The 18,969-nt window shown below is 41.7% G+C and overlaps 1 protein-coding gene across 3 annotated transcripts in view; it reads left to right on the top strand.

The window, feature by feature from the left end:
- FAT1 (FAT atypical cadherin 1) overlaps positions 1 to 18,969 on the top strand; it is a 133,528-nt gene that overhangs the window by 94,491 nt on the left and 20,068 nt on the right. For all 3 annotated transcript variants that reach the window (XM_030312170.2, XM_032592824.1, XM_032592825.1), the window contains exons 8-15: positions 73 to 348; positions 496 to 706; positions 6,309 to 10,376; positions 11,095 to 11,291; positions 13,701 to 13,854; positions 14,855 to 15,088; positions 15,920 to 16,309; positions 18,544 to 18,758. In XM_030312170.2, coding sequence (XP_030168030.1) covers positions 73 to 348; positions 496 to 706; positions 6,309 to 10,376; positions 11,095 to 11,291; positions 13,701 to 13,854; positions 14,855 to 15,088; positions 15,920 to 16,309; positions 18,544 to 18,758 — 5,745 coding nt within the window. The remainder of the gene's footprint in view (positions 1 to 72; positions 349 to 495; positions 707 to 6,308; positions 10,377 to 11,094; positions 11,292 to 13,700; positions 13,855 to 14,854; positions 15,089 to 15,919; positions 16,310 to 18,543; positions 18,759 to 18,969) is intronic.

Below are 18,969 nucleotides of genomic sequence, written 5' to 3'. Positions count from 1 at the left end.
TTCCCCTTGATTCTATAAATATTAAAATATTATAATTAGGGATATTATAATGGGTCTTTTTGGTCATTATAGGTATTCATCAAAGTAATAGATACAAATGACCATCGTCCTCAATTTTCTACATCAAAATATGAAGTTGTTATTCCTGAAGACACAGTGCCAGAAACAGAAATTCTACAAATCAGTGCTGTGGATAAGGATGAAAAAAACAAGCTCATCTATACACTGCAGAGCAGCATTGATCCATTGAGTCTCAAGAAATTTCGTCTTGATCCTGCGACAGGCTCTCTCTATACTTCTGAAACACTTGATCATGAAGCCATCCACCAACATGTTCTTACCGTCATGGTACGGCTTTCTTCTCATCCTTTGGCCAGTAATTGGTTTCTGAAAGGTCTCCTGTGTTTAAGAGTGATTTTTAATCCCATATAGGGGAACCCCCCCCCCCCACACACACACACATACACAGGAATGATAATGTATTGAATCTTTCAGGTACGGGATCAAGATGTTCCTGTGAAGCGCAACTTTGCACGAATTATTGTCAATGTCAGTGACACCAATGACCATGCCCCCTGGTTCACAAGTTCCTCCTATGAAGGGAGGGTTTATGAATCTGCAGCTATTGGCTCAGTAGTGTTGCAGGTTACAGCTCTGGACAAGGACAAAGGGAAGAACGCTGAAGTGCTGTACTCGATCGAATCAGGTAATTTTGGAGCCCTCAGTATGTTAACTTTAAAAAGTACGTTTCTTTTCCAAAATTTCACATGTAGAAACATTTCTGTGTGTCAGTGTAAAAATGGCTTAAATTGATCTTCAGCTACCATTTTACATATTAGGAGAAAGAAGCCTCTTTAGAAAGCAAGGTGAGACTCGTGAGACTCCTACATTCCAGTAAAGAGATTCACATTCTTAGCATGATTCAAGGCTCTGAGAAGTCTTGCAGTGAAGAAAACCGGTCCAGTTCCTTATTTCCACAATGTTGTAACCATACGACATTTTCCTCCATAAGACTTGTTAACTCTGAAACATTGTTAGGAAACCACTGGCCTTAGTAATTTAACTTTTAGCCAGGGAGTATTTTCTCTTGGGCAGAGCAGGAAATTCCACGACAAGAGTGCTGGTGTCCTGCCTCTGCTTACCCCTTCCAGGGTTAGTTTTTCTGCCCCTGTCATCCACCTTTTACAGTTGAGTTTCCTTCATGGAATTAGGTTGTTGCAATAGGGCCCAGGGTGGCGATTTGGACTGGAAACGTTGAAAAGCCCAAGGAGCCTGCTGGAATTGGGCAAGGAAGGCCAACTGAACTGTCGGTGTGGACCTTTCTTCTAGGTGTGGCAGGGCAAGAGATCCAGGGTCTTGCTGGTGGACACAAGGAGGATCACCCAGAAATAGTTGTACCAAAGTGAAATATTTTGTTCTCTGTTCTCTTTTATGATGCTATTCGGTCTTTCATTTATTCATTCCATGGGTGCCGCGCTAGGAACTTGATAGGTAGAGGCTATCACTGCTCCACAAATGTATGTTCATGGCAAAGGAAAGCCCCTGATTGACACAGGGATCTGCTTTAGGGCATATGTTTTGTACTGTCAGAATTCATCTTGCTTTGGAACTTTCCCTCCTGCCGAATACAATGAGTAAGGGATTAAGTATCAAGAAGGCAGCTTCCATTTTTTCCATGTTTCTCAAGGTCATTGTTAGTACAAAGAATATAGTCTCTTTCATTCTTCTCACTTTTTTATAAGTCTGTTCCTCTGCATATTTAGAAATTGTGCATTTCCTAGACATTGGTATTGGTGTAGAGGTATGAATTAACTATAGGTCATATAATCAAAAGCTGGGTACATGGAGAATAATTTTTAAAAAAATGTGTTTTATGTGGTTAAACTATTTTTACTTCTTAGTATTTTCAAAGCTTCATTTGTTTCCCTGAAAATAACCAAATATAGTCCATTACTTACAAATAAGATCTTATGTGTTGCTCGTAGTTCAAGGTTAAAAATGTAGTGAGTGCCTTGAACAAAGATGAAGGTTTTTCCACGGGGTCAGAAATTTCGTTGTTAAAAAAACAGTGCATTCCCTTTGTGCATGCCTGCGCACTTCAGTAAAATAATTTTCTCACAGACAAACCGCCTGGGTTTGTGTAGGAGAAAATGTTCAACTTTCCCCTTAGCTTTCACATAATTTTCAACAACTGGGTGGTTAAAGTACGATTCTTGGTGCCTCGCTAAAGGCTTGTGCATTCTTTAAATGCTTGCGATGACTGATGGGATTAGTAATTTGGTATTCCAAGAATGAACTGTATCTCCACTCAAACAGTAGATAATACCAAGGGCCTATTTCAGTGTAGCATTTGAACTTCTTAGAAGATAATTTTTATAGATTTGGTAATATAAAAAGTGTGCTCAAAAATTGTAGGCAGCAGCCACTGTTAAAATGCAGAAGAGTGTGTGTGTGTGAATCTGTTGGAATAGGTGGAAATGTAAAGTGGTCATAACACCTTTCATTTAAGTTACTCATATTCACCTTCTCATTTGTTAGGTTACATTTAATAAAGTTGAGAAAACTAGTTACCAATTCAGGCTGTAACACTGCATGTTTAATTAGCAGCAATTCATTGAGCAAAAATTTTGGTCTCATTAGGAGTCTTCAGGGAAAAAGGAATTAATTAAAGGATATTTTCAGTAACAACTGACTTAACGTGTTCAGAGACATCAGCGCCCTATTCTGGACCGTGTGGTGTGTGTGTGTGTGTGTGTTTGTTTCTTTTTTTAAAGTAGATTATTATAACTTCCAAACTGTCATAATGCCTGGAAATAGAAGATACTCTGTAAATATCCTTATTGACTAGAATTGATTTTCTTCCTCAAACTTAGGTTAAATAGAAGTGCAATTGCAACTGTATGTTTCACACTTGAGGCTGCCATCCTGTTGGGCAGTCAGCACTTTACTGAGGGTCCACAGCGTGTCCACCATAGGAAGAAAGATTTCTGTGCATAGCTCTCTGACATTTCTTTTGGGGTGTATGTGTGTAATACAGTCATAGCTAATGTGCCCAAATTCACATGTTTGTCCAGATAATTGCCTACTTCAAACACAACAATCTAGGGCTACACGGAAATCACCAATATCTCCAGCTAAAGCGAATGACTTAAGCCCCCAACCTAGTAAAGAGTTCCACCACTGCCCTATTAATTTCTTGACAAATAACATGCGTGTATTTCTGCATTTGATGAATTGTACCCCTTAGTGGATCAGACGGGCATGTTTAAGCCACTCAGCTGCCCTGCAGTGTTTTTCCACATAAGTATGTTGCTTTCCCATCTGCAGATCTGATGATTCCTTCCATACTGTATATGTATGTCGGAAACCCACTGTTAACTGGCTAGCTGGGTTCCTGTTTAACCTTCCTATTAACATACGTCTGGTAGTAATGTTTCTGAATTTTATATACTGATTAAAAAATTTTTTTTTAATGTTTATTTATTTTTGAGAAAGCGTGAGTGGGGGAGGAACAGAGAGAGAGGGAGACACAGAATCCGAAGCAGGCTCCAGGCTCTGAGCTGTCAGCACAGAGCCTGACGTGGGGCTCGAACTCCCTAACCGTGAGATCATGACCTGAGCCAAAGCTGGACGCTCTACCAACTGAGCCACCCAGGTGCCCCTATATACTGATAAAAATTTTTATCAGAAATTTCCATTTAGTATGTGTTGCTTTTGTCAAAATGTACTTCAGAATGCAGTGCTTAATCCAACACGTAGTTATTGGTAGTGATAGAAGTAAACTGCAGAAAAACAGAACCAAGTAAAAATATAAATACAGTGCTTTGACGAATGTATTAATATTTTTCAGGCTTCTGGTCCACCCATTTGGTATTTAATTTATCTTTCCATCCATGCATAGAAGTTGTGTCATTCATCAAATATTTACATAGGACATAGGATATGTCTCTGTGTGTCAGGTATTCTTTTTAGGCACAGGTGGTAAAAGAATATATAAAACAAGCCATGCTTAAATTGGGCTTACATTCTAGTGGAAGAACGGATAAGAAGGTTGCAATATGTGTTATAAAGAAAAAACAGGATAAGAGAATAAAACAGCCATTCTGATTAGGGAGGTAAAGGAAGGCTTCACCACATTCTCTAAGCAGAAGGGCATTTGGGTAAAACCTGGATGGATGGATGGATGGATGGATGGATGGATGGATGGATGGATGGAGAAGCAATGATAATAGCTGGGGAAGACTGTTCTAGAAAGAACCCACCAAATACAGTCATCCTGAGATGAGAATGTAGAAAGAACCCACCAAATACAGTCATCCTGAGATGAGAATGTTCTCGCAGGGATGAGGCGTGAAGAGACAGCAAGGCTGGGAGGGTAGGGAGCGCATTGTGTGGAAAGTAGAGTGTTCTAATACCACCAGCTTGTTTCACTGCAGAGAAAATCTATTCATTCCTCCATGTTGGGCCTTGCATGTTTGAAGCTTTAAGATTTCACTACACAAAATAAGAGAAATGCCAAAGAGAGGATTGAATATAAAATATGGTAGGTCGGCTCCTTCGTTAGTACAGACTTAGGGAAAGCCCAAGGGGTGGGGATGCAGACCACTGTACAAAGGTTTTCTCGGTCTCCATATTAGTCCAGGCAAACAGTCAGTATTGGAAGGCCTGGGTGGCGCCCAGGTAGGGTGAGAAAGGTCCCTGGAGTTGGGGTGACTGACTAAAGCACAATGAGAGAATCTGGGATTGTTGACTCATACATTCAGACAGGCAGAAGTTAGGGTCTGTGAGGCGTGGCAAAGGCCTCACGGCTCACCCATTCATGGACAAGGGTTCAGCTTGGAACTTGGGGCTTGTAGAGAAGAGAGCCTGGCCTCTGCCCTGTTGTAGACTATTCCTCATGGCCGTGGGGCCGAGACGTGGAACCGGGCAGGCTTAATGAAAACCAGACCCGGTCTGGCCTCAGAAAAAATTATATTATGGATTTTGGGAAAAAGTATTAAAGGAAGGAAATGAAGGCTGTCGGGGAAGTGTTTACTAGTAATGATGTGGAGAAAGGAGTGCTTGGTCAATCCCCCGTTTCTAAATCACACTAAGTGATTCTGGCCTGTGAAGGGCCACATGCGGTTGCAAACCTAGACGAAAACAGAACTTGAAAAAAAAACAGTTAAGTGGCAAGTCAGGTTTGTTTTGGGGAAGTGGGATAGTTCATTTGGGGAAAATAAACTCAGTTCCGTGAGGGGGATAATGGATTCGGGACTCATGGATGTGAAACAGAACAGAGACGGAGTGCGTGTAGGTGAATCCAGTCTGAGGACCCTCACACTGCTGTAATCTATCCAAAGAGATCGTAAACTGCTAGACTTCAGTAAGCTGCCGGTGTCTTCAGAAAGATTTCAGTTGGTGATACAAAACCTGGACTATTGTGGAGTTGCATTTGCAGCAAAAGGCACCTACAGTATAGCTGGAAAAGGCCCAAAGCGAACAAGTAAAACCGTCTGTTTTAGAGTTTATCTGTCGGCACTGTTGACACTTGGGAGCAAAAAATCCTTTGTTGTGGGGCTGCCCTGTGCATTGTAGGATGTTTAATAGCATACTGGATCTCTATCCAATGAAAGTTAGTAACGCCCTCCCCCTCTAGGTGGTGGTAACTAAAAATGTGTCTAGACATTGTTAGATGTCCATCTAGACAAGATCGCCCCCAATTGAGAACCACTGACGTAGAGGGTAGATTGACCTGAAAAAGATTAAGAAGGGAATATTATAGAAATCTTCAAAAGCGACACAGTAGGGCAGGTAATGCACAAGCTCATTCAACCATTCCCTGAATATTTAAAATAAGGGACAGCTCTCTTGAACCTTGTTAAATTTTCTTGGTGAATTGAAGTCTTCCTTTTCATAATGAGTAAGAGTCTTGAAAACTTGCAAGTGATAAATGCTGAAAGTAGAAGTATGTTCAAAGGATTTTTGAGGGACCGTTGGAAAATTATTAACTGCCTTACAAAAGGATAACCTTCTACAACATATTCCTGGTTCAGGTGATAGCAAGTGAGTTCTGGCTTTACCTAGAGTAATATTTCGTGTGTTTCTTGCTTTTCATAACTTACAAAACTCTGAAAAGTCTGCCTCATTTTAGGTGGATAAAAATGAAGTGAGTTCTATTCAAATGTTGATAACCCCTGAATTTCTGTATAATTACAGAATAATCACTTTTAAAGATTTAAAAAAAAAAAAGTTTGTGTATCTCCAGCTATTACTTGTATTGGTCCTTGCATTTTTCTGTAACATGTTTTTACCCCCTCTCCTCCTAGGAAACATTGGAAATTCTTTTACCATTGATCCCATCTTGGGCTTAATAAAAACTGCCAAAGAATTAGATCGAAATAGCCAAGTGGAATATGACTTAATGGTGAAAGCTACCGATAAAGGGAATCCACCAATGAGTGAAATAACTTCTGTGCATGTCTTTGTGACAATTGCTGACAATGCCTCTCCTAAGTTTACATCAAAAGAATATTCTGTTGAAATCAGCGAAACTGTCGGCATTGGGAGTTTTGTCGGAATGGTTACAGCGCAGAGTCAGTCGTCAGTGGTATATGAAATAAAAGATGGAAATGTAGCTGATGCTTTTGATATTAATCCACATTCTGGAAGTATCGTCACTCAGAAAGCCCTGGATTTTGAAACGTTGCCCATTTACACATTGATAATACAAGGAACTAACATGGCTGGTTTGTCTACTAACACAAGTGTTTTAGTGCATCTACAGGATGAAAATGACAACTTGCCAGTCTTCATGCAGGCAGAATATACGGGACTCATTAGCGAATCAGCTTCAACTAACAGCGTGGTCCTAACAGACAAAAATGTCCCATTAGTGATTCGAGCAACTGATGCTGATAAAGAATCAAATGCTCTGCTTGTGTATCACATCGTTGAACCATCTATACACAAATATTTTGCTATTGACTCTAGCACTGGTGCTATTCATACGGTACTGAGTTTGGACTATGAAGAAACAAGTACTTTTCACTTTACCGTACAAGTGCATGACATGGGGACACCACGTTTATTTGCTGAGTATGCAGCTAATGTGACTATACGTGTAATAGACATTAACGATTGCCCTCCTGTGTTCTCCAAATCATTATATGAAGCATCTCTTTTATTGCCAACATACAGAGGAGTAAAAGTCATCACAGTAAATGCTACGGATGCTGATTCAAGTGCATTCTCACAGTTGATGTACTCTATCACCGAGGGCAACATTGGGGAGAAGTTTTTTATGGACCACAAGACTGGTACTATAACTGTACAAAACACAACTCAGCTAAGAAGCCGCTATGAGTTAACCGTTAGAGCTTCTGATGGCAGATTTGTAAGCTTTACCTCTGTAAAAATTAATGTGAAAGAAAGCAAAGAAAGTCAACTGAAGTTTACCCAAGATTTCTACTCTGCAGTAGTGAAAGAGAATTCCACTGAAGCCAGAACATTAGCTGTCATTACTGCCATTGGGAACCCAATCAACGAGCCTTTGTTTTACCATATCCTCAACCCAGATCGCAGATTTAAAATAAGCCAGACTTCAGGAGTTCTGTCAACCACTGGCATACCGTTTGATCGTGAACAGCAGGAGGCATTTGATGTGGTGGTAGAAGTGACCCAAGAACACAAGCCTTCAGCAGTGGCCCATGTCATTGTCAAGGTCAACATAGAAGACCAAAATGACAATGCACCAGTGTTTGTCAACCTTCCTTACTATGCTGTTGTTAAAGTGGATACCGTGGTGGGCCACGTTATTCGCTACGTTACCGCCGTTGATAGAGACAGTGGCAGAAATGGAGAAGTGCATTACTACCTTAAAGAGCATCACGAGCATTTTCAGATCGGATCCTCAGGTGAAATTTCACTGAAAAAGCAGTTTGAACCTGACACCTTAAATAAAGAATATCTTGTCACAGTGGTCGCAAAAGACGGAGGAGACCCAGCGTTTTCGGCTGAAGTGATAGTTCCGATCACTGTTATGAATAAAGCCATGCCTGTGTTTGAAAAACCTTTCTACAGCGCAGAGGTTCCGGAGAATATCCAGATGCACAGTCCGGTTGTCCACGTACAAGCCAACAGTCCAGAAGGGTTGAAAGTGTTCTACAGCATTACGGATGGAGATCCTTTCAGCCAGTTTACTGTTAACTTCAACACTGGAGTTATAAATGTCATAGCCCCTCTGGACTTCGAGTCCCACCCGGCTTATAAACTGAGCATACGAGCAACCGACTCCTTGACCGGTGCTCATGCTGAAGTATTTGTTGACATCATAGTGGAAGACATCAATGATAACCCTCCTGTGTTTGGTCAGCAGTCTTATGCCGCAACCCTGTCCGAGGCAGCTGTCATCGGCACGTCTGTCGTTCAAGTTAGAGCGACAGATTCTGATTCAGAACCAAATAGGGGAATTTCATACCATATGTTTGGGAACCATAGCAAGAGTCATGATCATTTTCACATAGACAGCAGCACCGGCCTCATTTCGCTAGTCCGAACTTTGGATTACGAGCAGTTCCAGCAGCACAAGATTTTTGTAAGGGCTCTGGACGGTGGCATGCCCCCCCTGAGCAGTGATGTGGTTGTGACAGTGGATGTCACGGACCTCAATGACAATCCGCCACTGTTTGACCAACAGATTTATGAAGCCAAAATCAGCGAACACGCCATGCATGGGCATTTCGTGACCTGTGTGAAAGCATATGATGCAGACAGCTCAGACATAGACAGGTTGGACTATTCCATTCTCTCTGGCAATGATCATAAGAATTTTGTCATTGACGGGGAAACGGGGATAGTCACACTCTCAAACGTGCGCCGGCACACCTTGAAGCCATTTTATAGTCTTAACGTTTCTGTTTCTGATGGAGTTTTTAGGAGTTCAGCTCAGGTTCACGTAACTGTAATTGGAGGCAATCTGCACAGTCCTGTTTTTCTTCAGAGCGAATATGAAGTGGAGTTAGCCGAAAATGCTCCCTTACACACGCTGGTGATCGAGGTCAAAGCAACTGACGGGGATTCTGGTATTTACGGTCACATTACTTACCATATTGTAAATGACTTTGCCAAAGACAGATTTTACACAAATGACAGAGGACAGATATTTACTTTGGAGAAACTTGATCGAGAAACTCCAGCAGAGAAAGTAATCTCAGTTCGTTTAATGGCTAAGGATGCCGGTGGAAAAGTTGCTTTCTGCACCATTAATGTCATCCTTACAGATGACAATGATAATGCACCCCAGTTTCGAGCAACCAAGTATGAAGTGGACATTGGGTCCAGTGCTCCCAAAGGGACATCCGTCATTAAAGTTCTTGCAAGTGATGCCGATGAGGGATCCAATGCTGATGTCACCTATGCCATTGAAGCAGATTCTGAAAGTGTCAAGGAGAATTTGGAAATTAACAAACTATCTGGCATAATTACTACAAAAGAAAGCTTAATTGGCTTAGAAAATGAGTTCTTCACTTTCTTTGTGAGAGCTGTGGATAGTGGGTCTCCGTCAAGGGAATCTGTGGTTCCTGTCTATGTTAAAATACTTCCACCAGAAATACAACTTCCAAAATTTTCGGAACCCTTTTATACCTATACGGTTTCAGAAGACATGCCTATCGGAACAGAGATAGACCTCATCCGAGCAGAACATAGTGGGACCGTTCTTTACAGCCTAATCAAAGGGAACACTCCTGAAAGTAACAGGGATGAGTTCTTTGTGATTGACAGACAGAGCGGCAGACTGAAACTTGAAAAGAGTCTTGATCATGAAACGACTAAGTGGTACCAGTTTTCCATACTTGCCAGGTGCGCTCATGAGGACTACGAGGTGGTGGCATCTGTAGATGTTAGCATCCAAGTGAAAGATGCAAATGATAACAGCCCTGTGTTAGAGTCTAACCCGTATGAGGCTTTTATTGTTGAAAACCTGCCAGGGGGGAGTAGAGTCATCCAGGCCAGGGCATCTGATCTGGATTCGGGAACCAATGGCCAAGTCATGTACAGTCTAGATCAGTCACAAAGTGTGGAAATCATCGAATCTTTTGCCATTAACATGGAGACAGGCTGGATTACGACCCTCAAGGAACTTGACCATGAAGAGAGAGACCATTACCAGATTAAAGTGGTTGCATCGGATCATGGTGAAAAGGTCCAGCTCTCCTCCACGGCCATCGTGGATGTTACTGTCACCGACGTCAACGACAGCCCCCCACGATTCACGGCAGAGATATACAAAGGGACCGTGAGCGAAGATGACCCACCAGGCGGTGTCATCGCCATCTTGAGTACCACAGATGCCGATTCTGAAGAAATTAATAGACAAGTTACATATTACATAACAGGTAAAACATTGAAGCAAAATGGTTTAAGTTAAAAATAAATCGGATTAGAGGTATAAATTTTGAAATAATAGTATTTTAGGGAGATCGGGAGTTAAAGGGATGATTTTAATTAAGTAAGCCTAAAATAAGTAGAAATAACATCTGTTAAACTACATTGAAGAGGCTAACAGTTGTCATTAGACTATTTTTGTTTTGAATGTTTATTTTTGAGAGTGAGAGCGTGAAAGTGGGGGAGGGGCAGAAAGAGAGAGGATCTGAAGCAGGCTCCAGGCTCTGAGCTGTCAGCACAGAGCCCAACGGGAGGCTTGAACTCCCGAACCGTGAGATCATGACCCGAGCCGAAGTTGGAGTCTTAGCCAACTGAGCTACCCAGGCACACCCCTGGACTGTTTTTGATTTTTATGACTCATTCTGTTGAACTTAGCAAATGATAAAATATGTATAACAACTATATTTTTCATATAGGGTAACGTATTGTTTAGTAGGCTTTTATGTTTTCTTTAGCTTAATGCTGTGTTTCAGTACACATTTTAATGCCTTGATGTTTTGGTGGTGGTGGGAGTAACTGGGAAAGTTAATAAGCCAAATTTAAATGTAGTAATTTTTTAAAAAACCCTTAATTCTTTTAAACCATAACACTAAATGTATTTATGTCTCCTGTCACTTAGATCTTTACTTATTTCAGCCAATTTGTCCTCTTCCTCCATTGATTTAACAGGAGGAGATCCTTTGGGACAGTTTGCTATTGAAAATATACAGAATGAATGGAAGGTGTTTGTGAAGAAACCTCTGGACAGGGAAAAAAGGGACAATTATCTTCTGACTATCACAGCAACCGATGGGACCTTCTCCTCAAAAGCCATAGTTGAAGTGAAAGTTCTTGATGCAAATGACAACAGTCCCGTCTGTGAAAAGGTAGGCGGTTCTTTCTTTATGTATTACGAATTTGGATTTCTTTCTGAACCTTTCATTCGGACTCTCCTGTGGCGCTGGCTGTAATTCAGATGCGTTTCGTATGATAGCCGGTGAGCATTTAAGCAGAGGTGAGTGTTGAGTGGGGCAAGAGTTGGATCAGCTCCAGAACTATTTTGGGAAATGCTCAGTAGTTGGAACAGCTCATTCACAGAAGCTGTAAATTACAGACAAGGTTGCACTTATGTTTAACTCTAAAAATGCTTTGTGAAGATTTCATTCCCCTTATTGGGGGCTGAGCCTATTTCGGGGGCACTGGCTGTTCTCCACGAGGTCTGTGAGGGTGCTCCGCAGCTCTGGGGCCCGTTGAATCTGAGAACACATACACCAAGAAGGAGCCGTTCCCATCCAAGGCTGCAGTGGGAGGACCGGGGCAGGAGTGCTCCCGGGGAGGGGCGGGGGTGTCAGCCTTTGGGAGGTGGTGATTAGATCGGCAGAGGAGTTGGGACTCCGTCCTAGAGAAGAGAGGACCTCGGAACCCGTTGTGTTTGGAAGGTGGAGCTGCCGTGAGCCAAGAGTTCCTTACAGAAGACATGTTCGTTCGGTAGTGTCGTGTACACTTGGATGAGCGCGAGTGAGAGCACGGGGTGGAGGCGGCCAAAGGCACGAAGGGACAAAAGACGGTGCAGAGCGCAAGCTGGTGCCCGTGGTGCCGCCTGCGGGTGACAACACGGCAGGCGTGTGATGTCGGGATTGACTGCCATTTCCTACAGAAGCGAGTGGGAGAAAGACCCAGATAGAAGCCTGGGGTGGGGTTGGCTTAAGAGGAAGCATGTTGTGGTCTGTATTGGACTCGTTAAGTGTAGGGTCACGGGACATCCAGTTGAATCGGTTTTGTAGACGTTTAGAGACGGTGAGATTGAAGATGGGCAGGGATGCAAACTTAGCCGTTTCTTTGGATGACGGACAATGGAATCCATCCGAGAGGATGATAACGAAAAGGGACAAAGAGTACCTGTGGGTATTTCCTCTCCTAGGGAGAAGGGAGGAGGAAGCAGAGGCCGGAGGAGGAGACCCATACCAGGGCAGTGTTACTGAGAGGGCAGGAGCCGAGGATTTTTAGGAGGCAGGACAGCAAATGGGGGTTTGGCTGCTGAACAGATGATGGAGCTGTGGAAGCGAACTGTGGGACTCTGAGAGTGGCTTGGAGACGGAGGGCTCGGCATCATGATGCGGACAGGTGCCTGGTTGCAGGGAGGGCGCGTGTCAGTAGGCACATAGATTCGTCCACTGAAGAAAGAGGAGAGTCTGAGGAAGGAAGAAGAGTGGTAGATGAAGGGAAGGCTGGGGAAGAGAGCGGGGAAGACGGTCTGGAAGAGGGACAGAGGAGATGAGCAGTGTCACAGCTGTGGCAAGGGACAGAGCCGTTCTCAGGGAAATAGAGCACAGTCAGCAGGGAAGGGAGCTTCGGAGGAGGGAGGACTTCATTCCCATCCATGTCTCTACTTTTTGGCAACAGTATCGTGTACGGCTGGGGGGTTGGTTAAGTCTGTGTGTGTCGTACAGAAAATAAATGTGTGCGTCTTACTGTGTTTTTCTTTTAAACATTCGCACATTACTTGGATATGATGCGCTGTCATCTTTGAGAATAATAAAATTAAGATATTAGCTCATTTGAAATCATCAATGTTGCAAAGGATCCTGTTTCATGAGTCATAAAGTGTAGTTCATCTAGAATTGAGCTCATCTTAAGAAAAAAAAAAAATCAACAGAATCTTACCTGTTAGCCTTGTGTGTTGGTTGATAGCATGGATTTCTAATGAGTTGGAACTGGAAAGAAGTGTTGATTATGTTTGAGTTCAGTCAGATGGGAAGGGCGGGGGCAGGGTAACAGAAGAGTCCTGGCCATGGTGTCGCTTGCACTCACCCTGGCGACCTGGGGGAATCTTTGTTTTCTCCATGACATGAGGATCACGTCTGTCTCCACTGCAGTCACCTGGCTGTATGTTAGGAAAGATTGCAAATAATAACTTCCTGTATTGAAAATAGACAGGATGTAACAGGCATTGACTCACCAATTTTCAGATATATATGGAATGCTACTATGTTCACTCATAAGAATTTAAGTTAAACATGAAACCAACTTAAAGACAGAAAGTATTCAGAATTCTGTAGGTTAAATGTCAGATCAGACTCTTTCATTGATACAGAGGAATTACCTGTGACGTGACTCCTTTTTGTTTTAAATATGTTTTATAAGAAAAATCGGTTTCAGAAGCTCCTCGGATTTTTAAATTCTGTCATTTCCCACATTTTCTGTGACCAAAGTTAAATGATTATTTTTCTGTTATTCCCTTGGCAGTCATGTTAACGCTTAATGTTTTATGTTCGTGGTATTCAAAATCTTTGTAGAGCTTATATGCGGAAGCGATTCCAGAAGATGCCTTTCCCGGGAAGCTGATCATGCAGGTGTCTGCTACAGATGCAGATATCCGCTCCAATGCTGAAATTACTTACACATTATTTGGTCCAGGGGCAGAAAAGTTCAAACTAAATCCAGACACAGGTAAGATGGGGTTTGGGGCAAAATTCACCATGTTCCAGCAAAGTCATATCAGATATAGGTGGTCTTAGGTCACATGTAAAATCTGAAATTCTATCCCGTTCCTTGAAAATTTACTCTGATGCTACAAAATTGGCATCTTTTAGAATTAGAAATCTACACAGCAATTTAGTGTGTAAAATTTGGGATAAGATAAAAAAAAAAATTGACAACAATATCGCCTACTTGAACCCAGAATTTAAAATTTAGTTTTTTAATAGTAACTTTAAAAAAACCTCCATAATTGGGCGCTTGGGTGGCTCAGTCGGTTGAGCGTCCGACTCTAGCTCAGGTCATGATCTCACAGTTCGTGAGTTCAAGCCCCGTGCTGGGCTCTGTGCTGACAGCCCAAAGCCTGGAGCCTGCTTCGGATTCTGTGTCTCCCTCTCTCTCTGTCCCTCCCCTGCTCATGCTCTGTCTCTGTCTCAAAAATGAATAAACATTTAAAAAAAAAACACACAACTCCATAATTTAAGTATATCTCAAACTTTGTGCTTTATCTGTTTTGTATATAGTTTTCTTGAATATGTGGCCATAAATTAATAATTTAGCATATTCATTAAATGATGAATGGTATTCTGTTCATCTTTATATCTTTAAGACTGTTAGATTGTTTTCTCTCTTACAGTTTGTATTTTGTTAATATCAGGAGTCCAAGTAACAGTTTTCTGGGAGTTCCACCCCCCAGAACTAATTGTAAACATATGAATCTGTAAGTCAATTTAAAAATATTTTAAATTTGGAAAATAGGTAGCTTTTTTTTTTTTTTTTTAAAAAAGCTAGCTCCCAGCAGGATTTGGAAACCTGGATCTCAGTGTGCTCCTGCAGCCGTTGACTCTATAGCATTGATAAAATTGCTGCTCCAAAATTTTGTCATTGTAAGAGGGAAAGGGGAAGAAATAGATGTGCATTTGCAGCTCACACCTTAAATTTCAAGTGAATCCACTTTTTTGTTTGTTTTCAGGTGAACTGAAAACATTAGCCCCCCTTGATCGTGAGGAGCAAGCAGTTTATAACCTGCTCGTCAAGGCCACAGATGGAGGGGGTAGATTCTGTCAAGCCAGTATTGTGCTCACATTAGAAGACGTGAATGATAACGCCCCTGAATTCTCCGCCGATCCGTACGCCATCACCGTGTTCGAGAACACAGAGCCTGGGACGCTGTTGACTAGGGTCCAGGCCACGGACGCAGATGCAGGTACCGTCCAGCTGATGCTGTTGGCTTCAGACTGTGCTCTGAGATCTTAGGAACCTCATCCCCAATTTGGTCTCTTTGACTTACTGACCTTATGCATATTGATTAATTCCTCATTAATTCCTTATGCATATTTTTTAATTCCTCAGCATTAAAAATGGAATGAAATCTTTAGGATAATGAATTCATTTTTTATTCACGTTTGAAGTCTCAAAATTGTGCCCCGTGCACGTACCATTGTAACACATCTGTGGTGTCCCTAAAATTACGGTCGGAGACTGTATTAACTGATCTTCATGTCCAATTGAATTAATCAGTGAAGTGTTATTTTATGAATAAACCATTAGTGACGTAGAGATTTTAATGTGGAGACAGAACAGCAAATGTTACACTGCTGTAGTTTTACAAACCTTTCACAATTTTTATGGAGAATATAATAGTCTAGGATACATATTTATAATCTTTCGATAGAGAAAACAATTTCTTAAGTCATACTAATACTGAAGAATTGAAGCAATAACAAAAATACCACTTTTCAAATAAATCTTTGACACTGAGGCTAAATCATAGATTTCATTCTAAAAGACCTGCTGGGTACTGCAGGACCGTATGCTGTAGAATTTAGTCTTAAAAAGCCAGGTAACTATGGAATTGTATTTGTTTTAGGTTAGTAAGTTGTCAGTGAAAATGTTTGCTTTTTAAAGATCAGAGTCCTAGGAGCGTCTCAGTAACGAGTGTTCGCGTTTTCCTTTTAAAACATGCTACACGTTTTTTCAAAAAATAATTTAAATTTCTTGAAATAAAACACTCTGACGTGATGTCATGTGTCAACAGGACTGAATCGGAAGATCTCCTACTCGCTGATGAACTCTGCTGACGGGCAGTTCTCCATTAATGAATTCTCCGGAATCCTTCAGTTAGAAAAGCCCTTGGACCGAGAAGTGCGGGCCGTGTACACCCTTACTCTGAAAGCCGTAGACCAGGGTTTGCCGAGGAGGCTGACGGCTACCGGCACTGTTGTGGTGTCCGTCTTGGATATAAATGACAACCCCCCTGTGTTTGAATACCGTGAGTACGGCGCCACCGTGTCTGAGGACATTCTTCTCGGCACAGAAGTTCTCCAGGTGTATGCGGCCAGTCGGGATATCGAAGCGAATGCGGAAATCACCTACTCAATAATAAGTGGAAACGAACACGGAAAATTCAGCATAGACTCCAAAACAGGTAACCTGCCCTGAAAATGAGAAGAAGGCCTTTATTCTGCCAAAAAAGGCGAGATGGCCCAGCAAGTAAGGCAGTACAGAGTGCCAGCTCGTAGATCGGCAGTAGATCCTTTAAAAAGATGAAGGTTCTAAGTGCCTTCGGCGTTTAAGGGGGGAAATGAAAGCACACTCCAGGAATTCAGTCGAGATGTCCGATGCATTACATGAGTAAAGATCAAGAGTGGGAGGTGCTGGAGGGTCTTGCGTAATGGCTACTCGTGAAGTAGCTTCTTAAGGGAAACCATAGTTTCCGCCTCTTCGATCCTAGTCTCTGTAGGAGGCATCTGATAATTCATTAAAATTGACGTCTTCATACGCTAGGCATATAGAATAGCCGAAGTACTTTGAATCGCAATGAAGAACTATCCACAAGGTCAAGAGTTGCAGGAGGTATTGACCCCTGCTCCATACACGCTTTTGTCGTCTTGTTAACCTGTGGTCTAAGCTGTTCGAATGTTGTACAAAGTCACTCCTTTCAAACTGTATTTAATTGAGTGTGACTATTTCAGATGAGGAGCAGGTGTGTGTTGATGGGATTTTAAAACGTAGTTTTAATGCATACTGTAGAATTATTACTTTTAGGGCTTTTTAATAGGATGGACTGTAAGGAAACGAGAGGTGTTAAAGGAATCGTTAAATCAAAAAGATTTTTTTTTATTTTATTTTTTACTTTTAAAAATTTACACCCAAATTAGTTAGCATACAGTGCAACAGTGATTTCAGGAGTAGATTCCTTAGTGCCCCTTACCCATTTAGCCCATCCCCCTTCCCACACCCCCTCCACTAACCCTCAGTTTGTTCTCCATATTGATGAGTCTCTTCTGTTTTGTCCCCCTCCCTGTTTTTATATTGTTTTTGGTTCCCTTCCCTTATGTTCGTCTGTTTTGTCTCTTAAAGTCTTCATATGAGTGAAGTCATATGATTTTTGTCTTTCTCTAATTTCATTTAGCATAATACCCTCCAGTTCCATCCACGTAGCTGCATGTGGCAAGATTTCATTCTTTTTCTTTTCTTTTTTTTTTTTTTTTTTTTCAACGTTTATTTTTATTTTTGGGACAGAGAGAGACAGAGCATGAACGGGGGAGGGGCAGAGAGAGAGGGAGACACAGAATCGGAAACAGGCTCCAGGCTCTGAGCCATCAGCCCAGAGCCCGACGCGGGGCTCGAACTCACGGACCGCGAGATCGTGACCTGGCTGAAGTCGGACGCTTAACCGACTGCGCCACCAAGGCGCCCCAAGATTTCATTCTTTTGATTGCCGATAATACGCCATTGTGTATATATGTGTGTGTGTGTATATATATATATATACACACCACATTTTCTTTATCCATTCATCCATCGATGGACGTATGGGCTCTTTCCATACTTTGGCTATTGGTGATAGTGCTGCTATTAACATGGAGGTGCATGTGTCCCTTTGAAACAGCACACGTGTATCCCGTGGATAAATGCCTAGCAGTGCAATTGCTGGGTCATAGGATAGTTCTATTTTTAATTCTTTGAGGAACCTCCATAGTGTTTTCCAGAGTGGCTGCACCAGCTTGTATTCCCAAAAAAGAGATTTTTTTTTTTTTTTTTTAAATGATAGGATGTAAATAGTTATTCTGGAGATATAAAACAAAAACAATGAGGAGGAAAATATAAGCCAAAAAGTAGAATTCCTACGTTTCCTTTTTATTGTACTGTAGTGGCATCCATAGTAAACTATGGTTTAGAAAAAAGAAGAAATATAATTTTATAGTGGAATGTGGGTAGTATTGACTGGGAAAGCAATTTATGTATCACAGAGAAATAAATAAGGATCTAGGAATAGGCAAATTCATAACTTTTAATTGCTGAATGAAGAAATTAGAAAACACATAAATGATAGGGGCGCCTGGGTGGCTCAGTCAAATGTCTGATTTCGGCTCAGGTCACAAACTCAGTTTTTGAGTTCAAACACCACGTTGGGCTCTGTGCTGACAGCTCAGAGCCTAGCACCTGCTTCGGATTCTGTGTCTCTCTCTGCCCCTCCTCTGCTGGTGCTGTGTCTCTCTCAAGAATAAACAAACATTAAAAAAATATGTATATATAAATGATAAATGTTTGAAGTAGAAATTAGAAATGGTTTGTTTAAAAGTTTCGATTTCAGTCCCAGTAGGAGAAAGTGGTGGCATTTTAAAGTAATGAAAGTCATTTTGATTTTCTGTGCAGGGGCCATCTTTATCATTGAGAACCTGGATTATGAAAGCTCTCATGAATATTACCTGACTGTAGAGGCCACTGACGGGGGGACACCTTCATTAAGTGATGTGGCCACTGTGAGCATTAACGTAACCGATGTCAATGACAACTCCCCTGTGTTCAGCCAAGACACCTACACAGCAGTGATCAGCGAAGATGCCGTCCTTGAGCAGTCTGTCATCACGGTGTGTATTTCCTCCCCTACCGTGTTCTTCTGGATCTTTGCAAGAAATTTCAGGAAGACCGATTCAGTTTTTGTTGTGGCCTTACTCGAAAATAATTGGAAGATGGGGAAATGTTTTTTGTTAACTTAGTTAATTACTGACTCTATTATAAACGATTGCCTTATAACAGCTAGTTACTGATGGCAGAAAAGCTTGCTGCATAGACCCCTTC

The sequence above is a fragment of the Lynx canadensis genome, chromosome B1 (assembly GCF_007474595.2).
Source record: "Lynx canadensis isolate LIC74 chromosome B1, mLynCan4.pri.v2, whole genome shotgun sequence".
NCBI classification, from domain to species: Eukaryota; Metazoa; Chordata; class Mammalia; order Carnivora; family Felidae; genus Lynx; species Lynx canadensis.
Note: the sequence above shows the minus strand (reverse complement) of the source record. Positions and strands in the feature narration are given on the sequence as shown.